The sequence below is a fragment of the Lemur catta genome, chromosome 1 (genome assembly GCF_020740605.2).
Source record: "Lemur catta isolate mLemCat1 chromosome 1, mLemCat1.pri, whole genome shotgun sequence".
NCBI classification, from domain to species: domain Eukaryota; kingdom Metazoa; phylum Chordata; class Mammalia; order Primates; family Lemuridae; genus Lemur; species Lemur catta.
This window is the reverse complement of record NC_059128.1, coordinates 283759531-283777965: the sequence shown is the minus strand read 5'-3', so window position 1 is coordinate 283777965 and position 18435 is coordinate 283759531. Positions and strand designations below refer to the sequence as shown.

At 64.8% G+C, this 18435-nt stretch overlaps 2 protein-coding genes across 5 annotated transcripts; both read right to left on the bottom strand.

Annotated features, from left to right (window-relative positions):
• Nucleotides 1-5762: 5762 nt before the first annotated feature.
• LOC123630786 lies at nt 5763-9250 on the bottom strand. 4 transcript variants are annotated; one of them, XM_045540757.1, is made up of 3 exons: nt 8119-9250; nt 7806-7880; nt 5763-6783 (listed from the first exon to the last, which is right to left on the bottom strand). In XM_045540757.1, exons 2-3 carry the CDS (start codon nt 7847-7849, stop codon nt 6186-6188), a joined length of 642 nt encoding a protein of 213 aa, XP_045396713.1. In that variant the 5' UTR covers nt 7850-7880; nt 8119-9250; the 3' UTR covers nt 5763-6185. The 4 variants fall into 4 exon arrangements, with proteins under 4 accessions (XP_045396713.1, XP_045396714.1, XP_045396711.1 ...); XM_045540758.1 differs by having other exon boundaries at nt 8129-9250; XM_045540755.1 differs by having other exon boundaries at nt 7806-8247; nt 8373-9250.
• A 1266-nt stretch (nt 9251-10516) lies between these two features.
• LOC123630784 lies at nt 10517-13966 on the bottom strand. Its single transcript, XM_045540753.1, has 2 exons — nt 13562-13966; nt 10517-11718 (listed from the first exon to the last, which is right to left on the bottom strand). The coding sequence occupies exons 1-2, from the start codon at nt 13592-13594 to the stop codon at nt 10690-10692; spliced, it is 1062 nt and encodes a 353-aa protein (XP_045396709.1). The 5' UTR covers nt 13595-13966; the 3' UTR covers nt 10517-10689.
• Between the last annotated feature and the right edge of the window lie 4469 nt (nt 13967-18435).

The following is an 18435-nucleotide window of genomic DNA, read 5'->3' as shown; positions in this document are numbered from 1 at the left end:
CCGGCTCCTCCCCAGAGCTCTGCAGCCAGCGAGCCACGGAGCTGCTCCGAGCTGCTCTTCTGTCCGATGGCAGCACCACCCCAGGGTGTCCAAGGACACGGCAAGGACAGGCCCGGGCAGAAAACATGAGCCACCTTTGTTTATCATTGCAAAGCTTGTCCCGTGATACTCACAGCGTGGCTCACGCCAGTGTGTATGTCAACTCTGCTGGGGAAGGGTGGGGCCCGGGCCCAGAGGCCTGCACTGGCGTGTCAGCCCACGGGCGGCTGAACCCGGCTCCCGGCGCCTGGGCCCTGGACGTGCCTGCTGTCCATCTGGGAGACCCTGAGGAGCCTGTGGGAGAAAGGAAGGGACCGGTGAGCGGAGCCATTCGTCCAGGTGGCACAGGGCAGCCTTGCCCACGTGCAGGAGCCCGTCAGCCCACGTGCTGCGGAGCCTCCTAAGGCCACGCTAGGGCCAGCCAGGTCCTCGTTCCAGCCCCAGCCCAAGGCCCGTCCCGGCACCGAGCTGGCTCCAAGGCTTGGCTTTTGAAAGGGACTCCCTGGGCAGCGGGCGCAGTTTCCTGCATCAGTGGTGGGTGGATGCGGGTGGGGGCCCAGCTAGAAGGGTCTGGAGCCCACAGACACCTGGGGCTGCTGGGGCCCTGCCCAGCCTCTCCTGCGCCAGAGTCGCAGGCAGGCTGTGCGCTGGCATTCCGGGTGGGTGCGTTTAAGACATTTAATGGGCGAGTTCCCTCTTGGCATGGGGTATAATTAATTTTCTTGAAATAGGCATGACAGCCCAATAGGCTCTGCCTGTCTGAGTCAGGCAGTGATTATGGCCTCTCACGGGCATGGCATGCCGCCGGCCACCGGAATGCAGAGTGCCTGCACCTCCCGGGGCCCCGCTGTGGTGCTGCAGGGGTGAGGGGTCGGCTGGACTCAGGGAGGCCCCACCCTGCCCGGGGCCCCACCCGGGGGCCAGGAGGCACATGCGGTTCCGGGAGCAGAGTTGCCACCAAGGGTGGCAGGGCATGGCCAGGGGACTCCAGTAAAGCTTGCGGGGAACGGCTGGAGCCACTCTTCGTGCTTGGAGGCCAAAGCTGTGCCCTGAGGCGGGGAGGCACGTCCCCCAGCACGTGTCCGGGCAGTGCTACCCTGTCGGAAGGAAGGAGACCCCAGCTCTGGTGATACCAGGCTGGTCACTGCCTCATGCTGGCCACGGACATTGTCGGTGGTTGAAGTGGGACAGGCTGGGGTGGAACTTGCCTTCGGGCCCCCATGCCACAGTGCTGCAGGGTCGCCCAGCGCGGGGATGCAGTGACAGTCGCCTGTCCCTCCCGCTCACCGAGTCTGCGGCTGACAAGCTCCAGACAGGCCCTCCCACCGCGGGCCTCGGGGCCGGCCGTGCGCCAGGGCTGGGTGCTCCCGTGGGCAGGCTCTGCGCATGGGATTCCCCTCTGACCCCGGTGCCCGGGCGACCAGCGCCTGCAGGGGTGCGAGGCTGTCGCCCCAAACTTCTCCTGGTCTCTGGGTTCGTTTCTGCCCCAAGGGAGCCCCCAGAGCAGCTCCTCTCCGAGCCCCCGCCCCTCGGCTTCCTGAGCCCTGGGTCAGCTCTCCCCACCTTTCTAGAAGCCATGCTCAGAGACCTGTCCCCGTGGCTGGGGTCACAGTGATTCCTGTCCTGAACCCCCTGTGCCCAGGGGCCTCTGCCCGAGAGCAGGGTGCAGCGCGGCGGCAGCCCCCGCGGGGGGAGGTCTCAGCGTTTCTGAGGTGGTTTCCAGTTTCACTTTCTTTTTAAGGAGGGACTATGGGTTGAATTGTGTCCCCAAAATGCTATGTCCAAGTCCTAAGCCCTGTGAATGTGGCCTCATTTGGAAATACGGTTGTTGCGGATGGGATCAAATGAATTGAGGTGGTACTGGAGCAGGGTGGGCCCTAAACCCAGTGAGTCACAGACCCACGGGGACAAGGCCATGTGAAGACAGAGCAGAGCTTGGAGCGATGCGGCCACAAGGCAAGGACGCCCGGGGCTGCCAGGAGCTGGAAGAGGCGGGAAGGACCCCCCCCCCATCGCCCCCAGGAGCGCGGCCCTGCCGGCGTTCTGAGGTTGGACTTCCGGCCGTCAGACTGCGAGAGGGGGGACTTCTGTCATTTCAAGCCACCCCAAAACACGCAAGTCCCAGCCTATGAAGGATGAAGGACCCACAGAGCAGAGCAGGGCTCCGTGGTCTCAGCTCTGCAGCCAGAGTCCCCCTCTCGGTTCTCAGCCGCTGGTGACAGTTCCCGCTCCGGCCTCTCTATGCACCAAGGCCCTGGTTTTGTAAAGATGACATGTTTTCCCCGCGGAGGGACACCCTCCTCCAACCCAAACACCATCATGTTTCTGCTTTAAACAGGCACTGCTGCTGCGAGCAGAGGCATCTTTAGATAAACGCGTCCTCCTTGTGGGGCAGACAGAGGCAGATGGAGGGAAACGGCGAACAGAACGCAGGGCCCGCGCTCGGGGACAGGGACGGCTGCCCCACCCTGCCGACCGCTGCCTCCTCCTGCTTTGGCGCCACGGGAACGGCCACAGGCCTCTGCGTCCTGACCTGAGCTTCGGAGGGAAGCGGGGTCCCAGCGGCCCCTCCGTCCCTGAGTCGCGGGGGCTCCGTGGCTTGAGCAGCGGGAGGCTCACACTGAAGCGCTTCTCCGGGCAGGGGAAGGGGCCAGACGTGTCCCTGTCAGAAGGCTGGACCCAAGCAGGGACTGTCCCCACTGACCCAAGCACACTGTTCCCACCTCTGCGAGGGCTGTCGGGGGAACGGAGCTGGCTGCCCCGAGAGCCCCAGAGCTTCATCCCGCGAAACGGCTCCAGGGTCCCCCGGGGACCCCCAGGGCTGCTGTGGGCCGAAGGGGGCAGCTTTGCTCCTGGGGCCCAGGGCTGGGGCTGAGGAGACTGTGAGGGGCTGCTCCCGCCGGGGTGAGACAGGGGCAGGGCTCAGCGGGGATGGCGCTACACTGGCCGGGACGTGGGCAGCCTGGGCAGGACCCGCCCCAGCCACAGAGGGCCTGGCAAGGGGACCAGTGGACGGGCCTGCGTCCGGCCAACGACGTCTCTAGTGGGGAGCCCAGGGTGGGGTGTGGGGCTCGCTCCTGGCACTGACCGGCACAGAGCCTGCTCCACCTCCCAGCCGCCGGGGGTCCGGCTGCCATAGACACTTGTCCTGGCCCGCTCAGACTCACGGGCCGGCCAGCGGGGTCCCCAGCAGATGGGTGGGGGCAACCCCAGCATGGTGAGGGGAGGTGGCCGCCAGGCAGGGGGGCCTGCCAGGACGGCAGCCGGACCCCGCTCCCAGCCCACCCTGGCTGCAGGGGCTCCCGTGGGCTCCCTGCCCAGGCTCGTCTCCCCGGGGCCTGTGTCCACGGTTCCTGCCTGGCCACCTGTGCATTTTGTTGGGCACAACTCCTTCACTGCGCTCTCTGTGGGGCCTGAATCCTGACGCCCGTCCCTCCTGCTGCCGAACTGCCCCGCTGCTCTGCCCACCGGGAGCACCACCGGCCTGGCTGGCCCAGCAGCCGCCGCCCAGGGCGGGCTGAGACCACGGCTCCCTGTCCGGTGTCCCCTCCTCTCGGGGGTCGGGCGCCTCCTCTCCTGACCTCGTATTTGGAAAGGACGTGGGATCCCACAGAGCTGCTGCCGGGCCTCGGCGTCTGCCAGGCCAGCCGAGCCTCCCACACCAGCCTCGCGCGGCCACTGCCCTCGGAGAGCAGCCCGTCCCGGGTCAGGGCAGTTGTCTCCCGCCTGGGAAAGAAGGAAATGAAACCCGGAGGGAAGTGGGTTGTCCCCAAGCTGGCCCAGTGAGTCCCGGCGGGAAGTGACAGTACACAGGGTGCAGGACACGGCACAATGGAGCCTGGCCGGCAGCTGGTCCTGGTTCAGGAGCCACGGGGGCCTCCGGCGAGGGCCACTGACCCCTGCCCTCCCTGAGGCCAGAGAACTGACACACTCGGAGGCCACCCGGCCTCCCCACGCACCCTGTGCCAGGCCGGGCCCTCCCAGGACTCCGAGGTGGGGGTTCTCGAGGCCCGGGGAGGCTGTGGTGAGCATCTGCCCGGCTGCAGGGACGCAGTCGTGACGGCTGTCCCCACACCGACAGCCTCACCCAGGTCCCCGCCGGCCGCTACAGAGTGCCCAGCTGCCAGGGCAGCCTCGCGGTCTGCAGAGAGGCCCAGGGACAGCTCTCCCCGGCTGGCCTCACCTTGGCAGCCTGGGGGGACAGCCCAGGGGGGCCGTCCCATGGTGGGCTGGCTGCCACACAGGGTCGCCAACCCTCTGAGCCCTCGGGGCTGGGCGCTATCTCCAGGCACAGATGAGGCCTGCAGCACGCGGAGGAGGGGCTGAGTGTGTCCCCAGAGCTGGGCGGGCCCCTCACCCCCGGCTCCCCCAGGAAGGCGCGAGGACAAGCAGGGCAGCCGGGAGCGGGACGGGGCCACCGCAGCAGGCCAGGAACGCGGGTGTGTTCACACGCAGCTGCACACGCGTGCAGGACCTGGGCGTGTAGCGTGGGGCGAGATCTGTCTTCCTTTCTGTTGTGCTCGGTCACCACAACGGGCTTATAAAGCAAATATTTTCTGTCCCCACAGTGTAGAAGAGGAAGCTGAGTTGAGAGCAGTGAAGTGACCACACAAAGTTGTCCGGCTGGTCAGGTGGGGTTCGCCTGCGTGACTCCAGGTCAGGTGCCCCAGGGCGGGGGAGCTCCTGGCAGAAGGCCACCAATGTCGGTCAGCATGAACGCCAGGCAGAGGTGACCTGGGTGGTGACAATGGAGGGAGGTGACCACAGGGGGGAGGTGGCCATGGGGAGAGGTGACCAGAAGGGGAGGTGACCACAGGGGGAGGTGACCACAGAGGGTAGGTGACCACAGGGAGAGGTGACCAGAAGGGGAGGTGGCCACAGGGGGAGGTGACCAGAAGGGGAGGTGACCACAGGAGAGAGGTGACAAGGGGAGGTGACCACAGGGGGGAGGTGACCAGAAGGGGAGGTGACCACAGGGGGGAGGTGACCACAGGGGGAGGTGACCACAGGGGGAGGTGACCACAGGGGGAAGTGACCACAGGGAGTGGTGACTTGGGGGTAGGGACACCCGCCCTGCAGAGCAGGATCAGGGAGCACCCGTGGGAGGAGGGGCGGGGTAGGGAGATGCCCATCCTGTGCCCTCTCCTGCAGGGAAGCCCCATGTGCTGTGCTCCTGGGGTGGTGGCCCCAGTGGGCAGCAGTGCCCTGTTTCCTCCTGGCCTGGGGCTGGCTCCCTGCTGTGTCCAGATCCTCGGTGCCCCAGCCCCTCCACCAGCTGCCGGGAGTCTCGCCCTCAGCCCACTGCCAGGCCCAGTGGCCAGGCCACCTGTGGCTCCAGGGTGCCCCAGGCTCACTGCTGCCCTGATCTGCGACCCGTGTGAGCCACCAGCCAGGCAGGGTGGTGCTGAGAGTCGCCCTTGCCCTGCGACGCGGGGAGGGGTGCCTGTGGGACGCAGCCCGTGGGGGGTGGGGCGTGCCCGTGTGTGCTCGTGTGTGGTGCCGCTCTGAGGCCTGCGGTCACAGGCAAACACAGCCCGGCACAGCAGTGCAGACTGTCTCGGAGGGGGCTGGCCGGGGACGCGCTGGCAGCCCGAGGAGGCGGAGGGAGGGGACCTGACGCTGGCAGCGTCTCTGCCCCAGAGACCGGATCGTGCAGATTTTCTCTGTCCTGGTCGAGTGGAATTCCGAGCACCCAGCCAGAAGCAAATGAAAGTTTACTGCAAACCGGGTTCTCTACAGTCTTGGTTTACTGCTAACTGTTACCATACAAAGACCGGCTTCTACGAGGCCCTGCGGGAGCTGGGGCCCCTTCCCGCTGACAGGCTCTAGGGGTGGTGCGGAGGTGGCCGCCGCGTGGAGGGTGCACCATGCGGCCGGGCTGCTGTGGAGCCCACGGTGTGGCCAAAGGGCAGGGACCGTGTCCTGGGCGTCAGCAGCAGCTCTGGCCTCCCCACGCGGGGGGCTGGAGTGGGGTGGAAGGAGGAGGGGTGGGCACCCCTGGGGCCAGTGCTCTGAGCCACTGTCCGGTGTCAGGCCTGACAGACGGCTCCTCCTCGCCTCGACTGTGCTCTGCTGGGGCCACCTGCAAGCCCAGCGCTGGGGACTTGGGTGGCAGGTGGTGATGGCAGGCAAGGCCGCTCCAGGTGTCACGTCCTCACTGAAGCAAAGGCTGTCACGGCTTTCAGGAGCTGTGACCAGCTCTGGGCCTGCTCTGTGTCTCCCTGGAGCTCCGCAGCTGGGCCTTCCCTGAGTCCCTGGGTGTAAAAGGCCCTGGAAACAGGGCGGGGCACAGCGTGGGTCAGGTCGCAGGGGCTGGGGGGGCCCTGCAGAGGGAAGGTGTTCATAGGACCGAGGCGGGCAGGCGGCGGTGGCAGGGCTGTGCCAGGCCAGCCCTTCCGAGCCGCGCTGGAGGCTGGGGGCTGCTGGCAGAGCTCGGGCGGGCCCCACACGCCAAGCAGGGGACAGAGGGAAGGAGGAGTCGAAGAGAAGGACCCAGCCTGCGGCGAGATCAGAGCTTTGGGAGAGGAAGGCGCGGCAGCGTGGCAGCCTGGCAGTGTCACAGTGTCATCTGTGTCGTCTGTGCCAGGCCAGTTGCCGACAGCAGGGGACAGAGGCTTCGGCCAGAGGTGCTGGGTCCAGAGCTCTGTCCCGCTGCTGGGAGAAGCGCAGGTGGGGTCTGTCTGCCGTGTCCATGTGACTGCCGTGGACGCGCGTCCCCGTGTGTGATCATCTCTCTGCTCCGGGCTGGAAGGAGGAGGTGCTGCCCCAACACCCACCCCTCTGCTCTTGTGCTCCCCACCTGCCTCTCCTCATCTGTACCATGTGGCCCCTTGCGGTCATCTGCTATCCTGGGCCACCGTCCCCTCCTCGCGCCTCTCTGATGCTCACGCAGGTCCCCTGCCCAGGACACTCCGAGGGCCTTTGCCTGGCTGGCTGCTCTCATCCCTCACGACCCAGGTGCTGCTCCCCGTTTCCATAGCACCTCTGCACACCCCTGCCGAGCACCTTCGTGCCACCCTGGCACTACTGCAGGGCTGCTGCTCTCTCTGGGGTAGATAGGACTCTCTTGGTACCAGAGACAGTGGAGCACGAGGACATCCTCCCTGCAGCAAGCCTCCCAGGTCTGGTGGCCTCAGGATGTCAGAATAAATTTTGTGGCAGAATTAGCCACGGGAGAGTGGTGGGCTTTCCCCCCAGGCCCCTCTCATGGTGTTCACAGTGCTCAACTCCACATCAAAGCCTGTGGTCTTGCACAGTTCACTTTGAGAACAGTGGGATAGGCTGGGGACTGGTTGCCATGGTTACCCTAGGCAGCATGCCCAGCACCAGCCTTGGAAGAGGGGCAGAGCCTCAAGGCCGTCCTCTGGGGTCCTGGATCCAGCCATGCCTGAAGCTGTTCTCTGGGTGATGCCATGAAGTCAACAAATTCCCTTTTGACTCAGGTTCATTTGAATGGGTGTCCCAAATTGCTGGGGAGCGGGGCACAGAGCAGTCATGAGAATTTCAATTGAAATGTCTTCTGCTGCCTGCCATTGCTAGCAGAGTGGGCTGTGAGGCCAGATGGGTTTGTTCCCAATGAATGGGGGACTTCCTCAGCCTCCCCACCTGGCTGGGGCTGGGCCCTCTCGAGGCCCTCCGTCTCGGGCCAGGAAAGCCATCCTGCTCCGCGGAGGCTGCTGCCTGGCCCCCTCCCACGGGGGCTGCAGGGGCAGGGATCAGAGAGATTCCCCAGGAAACCAGTTTCTGCACAGGTTGTTCTAGCTCACCGTGTCTCAGTGCTTCCCTTCGTATCTCTTTCTTCTTTCTCCATCCTCTGTATTTACCAGGCTAAAAATAAACTCCTTTAAACACAAACAAATATACATGTACTAATTGTCATTATTTTTCTTAAAATTATACAAGTCATGTGTGCTGCAGAGAAAGCAGAAAGCCTGGCGCACCTGTGTGCTCCGGACAGCACCGAGGGCCCCCACCCTGGATGGACACGAACTGTTTCATTTTGGCCAATGGTGGCCTCAGCCGTGCTCCGTCACACTCCCCTCCCTGTCCCTTACAACTTCTAGAGAAGATTCCACCGACTTTTGCTCACTTTCAAGTGTCACACGCAGCCCCGTCCAGTCTAAAGCTGTCACTCGTGGCCTGTGCAGTGCGTGGATCCCTCGCTCTGGGGGAAGCCAGCCGCCATGTTGTGAGGACACTCAAGCAGCCCTGTGGAGACGCCCACGAGGGGAGGAGCTGAGGCCTCCCCCCAACAGCCCGGGAGGAGCTGCAGCCCCGGCCAGCAGCCAGGTGAGCGAGCGTCCTTGGACACGGATCCTCTGGCCCAGTCTCACCTGCAGACGTTGCTCCCTGGCTGACGTCTTGGTGGCATCATGGTAGGCCCTGAGCCAGAGCCACGCAGCTGGCTTCTTCCAGATCCCCGAGCCACCAAGACTGTCAGGCAAGAAAGGTTTGTTGTTTCAAACTGCTAAGATTTGGGGTAAGTTGATCCATGGCAATAGATAACACGCAGTCTCTATGTGTATGTATGTATGTTTGTTCTGTATGATTTACGTTTAAATAGGATTTTCTTCCCAGAGATGGGATCGTACTGAACATTCTTCAAAACTGACAGATTTAGAAACACCCAGCTGCCCAGCATCGCCGTGCAGGAGGATGGCAGATCTGCTAAGCGTCCCCTGTGCTGCCCTGCATTCCCAGCGGCCCTTGCAGTGAGGCTGGGACACGTGGCCCGTCATGGCCAAGGAGCCTCGGGCAGAGGTAATATGCACGTCTCCGTGCCGAGCTACTCAAAGGCCGTGTGCCCCTCCACACGATCCTCCTCCCCCTGGGAACCTGCAGGCCACGTCCGTGGTGGCAGCGTCACAGGATGGGAGCACCTGGGTTCCCGAGTGACCCCACGGAGGAGCACCCTGCCGATCGATGCCCTGCTTTGCAGCAGAGAGAAACTTGTTGCGAGAGCATCCAGCTGTGGGATTTTGGAGGTCTGCTTGTTACTGCATCGCGGCCCAGCCCATCCTGACTCGTCCGTGGCAGCCGACAGCAATGGCAGCCCACGCGGGCTGGCACTGGGGTCTGCGCAGTAGAAGGTGCTTCTGGAAGTGCAGGTGGAAACACTTCCGGGGAGGAGCTCTAACAAGCCACAGCAAAGCTTCATGGGGGAGGCTGTCTGAGCCACGGAACTCTTCCATCCCTGCCCCGGAGCCTGTGTGGGGTGCGGGAGGGTGTGCCCTGGGTACTTGGGGTCCAGGAAGTCATCGAGGCGTCACTGGAGCCCCACGGACGCACCAGGCACTCGGGAGCTCATCTCACGTGTTCCGCAGAGGACGTGTTTCCTCTCCCTGCTTTTCTAGTGGAGGGACCCAGGGTGGTTAACACAGACCTTGAACCTAGACTTTTGCCGTATATGCCACCACCAGGGTGCCACGGATTCCGTGGGTGACAGGGATGGCAGGGGAAGAGGCCCCGTCTGCCAGGGGATCTGGTCACAGGGAGCGCTGCCCAGCCAGGGGCTGGCTGTCCGAGACGGTCCCCACAGACCCAAAGTAAACGTCGGGCTCCTGCCCGAGTTCTCCGTGGCTCCGGGAGCCCCGCCCGGCGGACGTCTTCTCGCCCTGCTGACCTCCCCGGCTCCCCCCAGCTCCGTCCTGCGGTCCGGGGCTGTCTGCACAGACGGGCCCACCCCGGTTCCCGGCTCCCCTGAGCTCGGCCGGGGGAAGCAGAGGCAGAGGAGCCCAGCACGGCAGAGGCCAAGGCAGGGTGTGAGGCTTGGTTTCACGTGTGGCCTTGGCCAGGCCGTTGAACCTAATTATCCCACCGATCGCTAACCCAGGTGTCCTGGGAAGGCATTTTGCAGAAGGAGCTGACGTCTACCGTCAGCTGCCTGCAACTAAAGGGGAGGGTCCTCGATTGTTCTGGGTGGGCCTCACCCGGTCAGTTGAAGGTCCTAAGCACAAAGGCTCGGGTTTGACTGAGAAGCAGCAGTTCTGCCCCAGGACTGTGACCTCCGCTCCTGCCTCAGTTTCCAGCCTACCACCGGCCCCACAGATTTTGGCCTCGCCAGCCCCGCTATCGGGTGAGCCAATTCCTTAAACGCTCTCTCACACACGTGCTCGTGCGGGAACATCCGACTGGCTGCACCTCCCTGGAGGACCCGGCTGCTCGGTGGGGCTGAGGGTCCCTGTGTCCCTCCAGGGGGCTGCGGCTCCTGCCCAGGGCCTTCCCACCAGTGGGCCGTAAGGATCCCAAGGTCGGCACCTGTCCCTCCTGCCCCCCAGGTCTGGGGCACAGCTCCCTCCTGGGCTGCCCCGGGACCCCCCTCCCGCCTGGCGTCCTCAGCCGCCTGCTCTTGCGAATGGTCCTTTATTAAATGCTGCTTAAGTGATTCAATTTGGATGTAGCTTCTACTTCCTCCCAGGCCCCTGCCTGCTGCCTGGCACTACCCCCCCCCCCCCCCCCGCCGCGGCCAACTGCCACGGGGACTTCCCGAGCCTCTGCAGCTGGAAAAGTCTGGAAGCCACTGTCCTCCTCCCTCAGATCCGTCCTCAACAGCATCGGCGACTGGTGAGAACTGCTAATGAGGAAAATCGGAAATTCCAACCAGGGCCCCCAAGCCGGGTTGCTTTCTTGCTGGCAGTGGTGGCCCCGCCGTCACCATCCACAGGAGCAAGGAGCCAGGACGCAGGGGGCAGGGAGGGGGACGGGGCTCCATCCCCCGAGGAAGCCGGTTCTCTGGGCAGTTCCTGGGCAGGAATTTGCTCCTCTCCCCTCCAGTCTGTGCTCCCCCAGGAAGCCTGGCACCCCTTCCTGGCAGGGATCCCCGAACGCCCAGCCTCCTCCACACCTGCGCCGTTGCCATGGAGACCGCTGGCGGAGCAGGGCCTGTTGTGGTAACGGGGCGGGTGGCCCTCCCCTGGAGCGGGCAGGAGGGTGGGCGAGGCGGGCGCTTGCACCCGGGGCTGTGCCCCGCAGAGGCGGGCCCTGACCTGTTTCCATGTTGGATATTTTCTTCATCATGAATTTTGCATTAATTTTGATTTTTAAACTACCAAAATAGTACTGATCTCGGTTAGTGAGTTTTTTATCACACCCCCCCCTTAAATATTGCTCCAAGACAAGTGCCTGGTCCTTCCTGAGCTCTGGGACAAAGTGACAAGGTGGGAGCAGGTCTGTGGGGGGTCCGGCCCCACGCTGCAAGGGCCCTGAGGTGGAATCCTTGACTTCCTGCCTGGAGGGGGGGACAGGCAGCGAGGAGCCTCTGGGAGCTGCCAGGGCCTGTGTGGTCACCAGAGGGGGCTGACCCCGTGAGGGCAGGCGGCGGGGGGTTCCCTGCTTCCAGGTACCCTCTGCCAGCACTTGGCAGCCCATGGACGCCCCCAAACACTCACAGCCAGGAGGGGCCTGCCCTACCCAGGCCAGGACCCCCGAGGGCAGCAGCACAGTCTCCTTGTCCCAAGACAGGCAGCGCCTGGGGACCGCTGGCAGCTTCTGAAGCAGGAAAGGCCCGGGGGCCGGGTGCGTGGGCAGCATGGCTGCAGGCCAGGGCAGCGCTCCCTGGGCGCCCCCAGCAGCCGGGCCGGGCCAGACTCCCCAGGGTCGGGAAAGCCCCTTTGGTTTCGCGACTTCCTCTCCAGCTGTCGGTGCCACGTTGGTGCCCGCCAGCCGCAGTGCCAGGGCCTCCTGCAAGCACATTTTGGGCAACAGCCCAAACAGCTTGTCTGGGACCTGCTCTGAGGACAGCCGATCCCAGCTGTGCTGGGGACACCCTGCCTGCTCCCAGGGTCCGTTCTTCCCGTTTTGAAGGTGAACGAGGGAGACAGTGGGCGCTATTCCACCAGGTGCCGTGGGCGTGTGGCACCCGCGGGTGTGACGGTGGGCTTGGTGGGGTCAGTGACTTGCCCACTGTCACCCTGAGTGCCAGGGCAGCAGGCACCCCCACGTCTGTCTTCAGCCTCTGCATTCAGGAGCCTCAGTCTCCCCCATCACAAGCTCTGCTCCTCTGGCTCCAGCCGTGGGGGGGGGGCGCGAGGGAGCCCCTGGGGTTTGGGCCTTTTCCCCGTCGTCTTCTCCTCCTGTGTCCCCTGACCTGGCCTGATGTGTCTTCAGCGGCTGGGTGGTGGGACTCTTGTCTAGTCCGGGGCAGGCGGGAGGGTGTGGGGGACACGGCACCTGGCCAGCAGCCTGGGAGCCCGCCGTCGTCCCTGGACCCCCGCCTGTCCTGCTGGTGTCTGGGCTCAGGTGGCCCAAAGGATCCCCCTCCTGACGGACGCAGCCCATGTGAGCCGGGTGGGCTCTGCAGGACTCCCCCGCCCTCCCGGGTCCCTTTAAGCCCGGAAAGTCCTCCCAGGGCCTCAGAGAACCAGGCGCTGCCAGGAGAGCCCGTGCGGGAGTGGACAAGTGCGTCCCCACACCCACACCAGGGACACACACACCAGGACACCCACACCTGGGACACACACACCTGGGACACACACACCACGAAATACACATCAGGGACACACACACCTGGGACACCCACACCTGGGACACCCACACCAGGACACACACACCTGGGACACACATGCCTGGGACACCCACGCCTGGGACACCCACTCCTGGGACACCCACACCTGGGACACACACGCCTGGGACACACACGCCTGGGACACCCACGCCTGGGACACACACGCCTGGGACACCCACACCTGGGACACACACGCCTGGGACACACACACCTGGGACACACACGCCTGGGACACCCACGCCTGGGACACACACGCCTGGGACACCCACACCAGGGACACCCGCGCCTGGGACACCCACACCTGGGACACACGCGCCTGGGACACCCACACCTGGGACACACGCGCCTGGGACACCCACACCTGGGACACCCGCGCCTGGGACACCCACACCAGGGACACACACGCCTGGGACACACACGCCTGGGACACACACACCAGGGACACCCACACCTGGGACACACACACCTGGGACACCCACACCAGGGACACACACACCTGGGACACACACACCAGGGACACCCACACCTGGGACACACACGCCTGGGACACACACGCCTGGGACACCCACGCCTGGGACACACACAGAAACACACCCACAGATACACACAAACACACTGCAGACACCCCACTCACACATGCCCCACACACCCCAGGGGCACATGCCGCGAACACACCGTGCACACCACACACATAGCCTCACACACAGCCACACACACCACACACAGAAATACACCCGCACTCCACACACACCCCACATAGACACACTCACATGGTCACACACAGACACAGTCATACCCACACAGATCGTATCACACAACATACTACACACTCACACACATTCACTCACACATCAACCCACAACTGTCATGCACACAATGACAGGTCACCTCACACACACCCTCGCTCACGACACGCAGTCTCATCCCGGCCGCCCATCCTCACCGGAATCGCACACGCGCACGGACACCCATGCTCTCGCTCGCTTCCACCCACACCCAGAACCGTGCTCTCCTCCTCACCGACCGGCACGGCGCTGCCACGTGGTCTCGCATCGGCCACCGCTGTGTTTCTGGCTGCCACCTGCCCCGGGCAGAAGCCCTGCCCAGTGTCCACAGAGCCGCGATCCTGCCCGGCCGGAGCTCTCGGAGGTGCCAGGCCAGCCTCCAGAGCCTTCCCCGATGGGCCCCTGGAGCAGTCAGGGCTCAGTGGGCAGGCAGAGCTGGCCAGGCCCACTCTGGCACCGCTCTGGCCAGGGGAAGGGCCCCGGTGTCCCCCGTGAGGCCCAGAGAGGCCGAGTGCTTGTCCCAGGCCACACAGCACAGGAAGACCCACGACACAGGTTCTGACACCTGCCTCCCTCCTTCCTGGACACAGCGGGGCGGGGCTCCGCGTCTGAACAGCCGAGGGCCGGGTCCACCTTTCTCCCTCCCTTGTTTCTTCCTCGACGGAGCCGGGTGTTGCCTCCCTTCCCAGCCCCCCTCTTCCCTGCGACTCAGAGCCCCGGTCACTCACTGTTTCCTGCATCTGCAGCCTCAAGTGGGGGCGCAGGGCTGGGGTGTGCCCCTCTCCTGGACCTGCTTCCTGCTCTGCCACCCTGGGAAAGGCCACCGTGGGAAAGGGCTAGCACAAGCAAACACCCAGCACATTCTGCTCCGTGGTTGACAATCAACAGACGCCACATGGAGACCAAACCCTCGGTCCGTGTGACGTGCGCCAGACAGGGACATGGTCAGAGAGGCACTTAGGAAAGACAGTACTGGGATCCACCCCGAACCCAGATCAGAGGGACAAGAGGGCTGGAGAGTCGGGCCCACGAAGGAACCAGGGAGGCAACGCCAGGCCACAGAGAGGTGCCAGTTGGGGAACTTGCTCCGCCACCCCTGCTTTGACCTTTCCCTGTGTTCCTCTCTGAGGCCCCTTGCACTCGCACGGACCACCCACTGCAGCGTTTCCAGTGCCTTTGTTCGCGTGGGTTGGTTAGAACGCTCACGGCTGCAAGTGGCAGCATATCTGACTCCAAGTGACTCAGTGCCCAAGTCTAGGGGACAGGTTCCAGGATTGGTTGCCTCAGCAGTGCAGTGACGCACTTCTCAGCAATTCAATTGGTTTTCCCTACTGGTCACAGAATGGCTGCCAGGGCTCCGAGTATCACATCCCCACATGACAGGAAGGAGAGAGGACTGTCTCCCTGAGTAGCACTGTTTTTATCAGGGAAGGAGACCATTCCCAGACACACCCAGCCGACTCCCTCTCAGTCTTGGCCGAAACTTTATCCTGTGCCCATCCCTTCTCTGGTCACTGCCAAAGGGACGTGGAACCGTCGTGGCTGGCCTAGACTGGTCGGGGATCAGACTCTGGCACTGGCTCCACCTGCCAACACCTCCCTTCCCAACACCCGGACAAAATGGGCGTCGGCTGCAAGGAGGAAGGGGGAAGGTTGCCCAGCCTGGCCCGGCCCCTGGCACATGGCCTGGCTGCTCCCGTGTCCCCGGCCCGCTGGCCTGCCACACTTGTGAGACCCTCACCCCACCGAGGCTTGGTCTTGACAGCAAACGGCACTGTTCTGTCCAGGACATCAGCATCCCATCCCGGCGCAGCCACGGTGGGCCAGGTTAGATCTCCGTCGCAAATGCAGGAACCGAGCCCAGGACCACGAGCCTTCCCTGGGCGCCGCCCAGCCTCGCCCCCGGCCCGCCGGTGGGGCGGCTCCCTGTGGGTGGGCGCTGGACCTGGCTGGCTGAGGGACGTGCCCCGGAGCCCCAGACGGCCAAGGGTGAGGCCCGACACTTGCCTCCCGTGAGAACCGCGCTGTGAGGGTTTCCCAGGCGCAGAGTCACAGGCGGGAGGAAAGGAGTGTACCCTAAACGCCGCCCGGGGCTCGGGCTCGCACATCTGGGTGCACTCTCTGGAAACGAGAGCCCTTGCGACCTCGAGTGTCCCCGGAGGAGCCAGGACGACATCGCCGTGGAAACAGCTGCCTGGTGCCCCTGCGTGCTGCCCGTCCCCACCTCCCAACTCCCAGCCCCCAAAGGCCCCTCGCTCCTGGAGGACACATGGGCCCGGGGACCTGCCCGCAGAAGCAGCTGCCCCAGCCCTCCGGCAGGGCCCCGCCGCCGGCCACCAGGCTCCGCTCTCTGGGGAGTCCTGACTCTCCAGATCTCTGCAGTGGCCTCATCTATTGTCACAGAGCTCGTCCAAGCATGGCGGTTCTGAGTCTCTTTGTGATGCCTGCTTGCTTCAGTCACTGGTCTGTGACACCATGGGCCACGTCTGGGGACACAGGGTTGGGTGAGACCAGCACGGCCTGGGCTTCGGGGAGGCCGTGGGGTACAGGGGAGTGCAGGGGTGCGGCATGGCCTGCCAGGGGCGGTGGTGGAAGAGGATGGAACTGGGTCTAGAGCAGGCCAGGCTTTTTGGGCTCCCTGGAGGAGGTGCCACTGGTGATGTGATCTGGGAGAGCACATGGACGCGGGGGCAGAAGGGAGAGGCCCTGGGGGGCCGTGGGGGCCGGGAGTGCAGCTTAGGGACTGGGGGTGGGGCAGCGACGGGCGGCCAGGGTCCCCCCACCCAAAGACCCCGGGGTGGATGTGGCGTCTGGAGTCTCGCCACAGTGTGAGGAACAGATCTGCTCACCCGGTTACCAGCAGAGAAACAGGCATTGCAAACTGGCCTTAAACCCAGGGCAGAGCTGCCTGCCCAGTGGAAGGGGCCCTGGCAGCCGGGGGGCTTCCTGAGCTCCGTTCTGGGCGGCTCTCCCCTCCCTGCGTGGGGCCGCAGGAACCAGGCCGGCCACGTGGCGGGGCGGCGTGGGCTGGCGTGGGAGACGGGGACTCGCACCCCGCTGGGGCCGCCACGGGGGAGTCTGCTCTTCCAAGCGGAGCCTTGCAAGGCGCAGTCACGTTCAGTTTTGTGCCTTGAGCGTGGCGTGACAGGGACACAAAGGCCCGACCACACGGACCCCTCCCCCCTCCCTCCGCGTGGCCTATTTCTCAGAGCTTTCACTGCCTGTGTCACCGTCACCGCTCACTGTTGGGGACTTAATAATGCTGAGCGGCTCTCGGGGCGGGGGAAGAGCTCCTCGGTGGGGAGGGCGGCCTCTGGCACTCTGTGGGGGTGACTGTCACCTCTCTGTCCCAGGGGGGCGCGGGAGGGGCTGGGGAGCGCAGAGCACCTGCTCGCCAGTGGGCTGGAGACGCACCTGCCTCGGCCGCCCGGCCGGGCACAGCCTTGTGTGTCCTGCGGGGCCGGGGACAGTGTGGCCTTGCCCCCCACGCCCAGGGACCCCCTTTGTCTGCAGGGGCTCGTTTCTGGGCCAGCTGTAGCATCTCCTTTCTTTGGATGCTCAGAGAGGCAAGGTCACCAAACGGGCTCCCACTCACCAGAGGTGCCGGGTGCTTGGCAGGGAAGTGAGGTATAAGTGGGCACCAACTCCACGAAAGTGCCCGTTCCAGTCACACCCATCGCCACCCGCCTCTCCCCACTCTGCGACCCCCTATCCCCGCCCCCGGCACCATCCCCCGTGGGGACACTGCAGCAGCCACAGGCACTCGGGGCTCTGTCTGGCTTGGGTTTAGTGGGACGTCTGCATGGACGGTCACAGTCCCCTCTGGGCATACCCAAGTGTCCACCGTCCAGAGGATCCTACCACCAGGGCACCTGCCCTTGGCCACACGCCTGCAGGGTCCGAGGTCACGTCTGGCAGGAGCATGCCCTGGTCCGGGAGCGCAGGGCCGCCGGCTCTGCGGGGGGTGGACACAGCAGAGCTGAACGCCCGGGCAGGGGCCTCCCTGCATTCGATAGCCTAAAAATAGTGCGCAGGACACTGTCAATAAAGGACGTTTCTATCAATAATCAAGAACAAATGTTGGTCAACAATGTGAGTGATAGCGCGGGAATGTCAGGGAAGCTTCTGGAAGGATGGAAGGAGAATGCGAGGAGGGGTTGGGGTGTCTCCAGGAAGCTGGAGGCAGGAGGAGGGCGGGAGCTTGTCCCAGGCTTTGGAGGAGGCAGCTCCTGTGGTCCCCGGTCCCCCTGGGCCCGAGGCGGGGGATGCCAGCCCTGCCTCTCAGACAGCGGCAGACGCCAGCCCACACTCAGGCCCCAGTGAGGCCTCTCCTTCGCTGCAGAAAAGCCCCTTAACTTCCGCCAGGGAGCCAGGGAGCTGTCAGCCGAGGGGCTTCCCGGGAGGCTCGGAGCTCCTGTCCTCCCCCTCGGCATGGGCCCCCCAAGGGAGTCCCCAAGGGGCCGCAGGGCTGGGGCTCGGGGAACGGAGCCGCCTCCACCCCCAGCTTCCTGGCAAGGATGTCCTGTGCGTCTCCAAGGACCCCCAGGGCCTCCGAGGGCTGAGGGCCGTGCGGATGCCGCGGCTCCCAGAGAGCAGAGGCAGGTCCCAGTGACACGCGGACCTCTCCAAAGGGCTGAGCTTTGGTGCTGGAGAGCTAGGAAACCAGCCAGCAAGCGCAAACGCCGCCAGGGACTTTCTGAAACCGCTGTGAGCTGGGGCGCAGACGGGCTTCCGGGCAGGGTCCCCTGGCCTGTGTGCCCACGTGCCCGCCCGCCTCTGCCTGTGTGCCCAGGACTCGCCCGGGGGACTCACCACTCTTTCGTCTCCCTCTTCCTACTCTGACCCTACCGTGTCTGGTTCCTCTTTTCTGACCCCGCAGGTGTGCAGGGCCATGCTTGGGGTGGCAGGTGGCAGGACCGCCGCGCAGTGGCTCTGATCAAACGCAGTGGGTCCTGGCTCGGCCCTGACACCAGAGCAGAACCCCCCAGACAGAAGAACGGGCAAGACCAAAACCAAAACACACAGGCTAACACGCCACTCCTGCCCCCACCCAGCAAGTCCAGACGGCTGGGGGCACAGTCCCGGGGCTGCCCGGCACCCTTGGGAAGC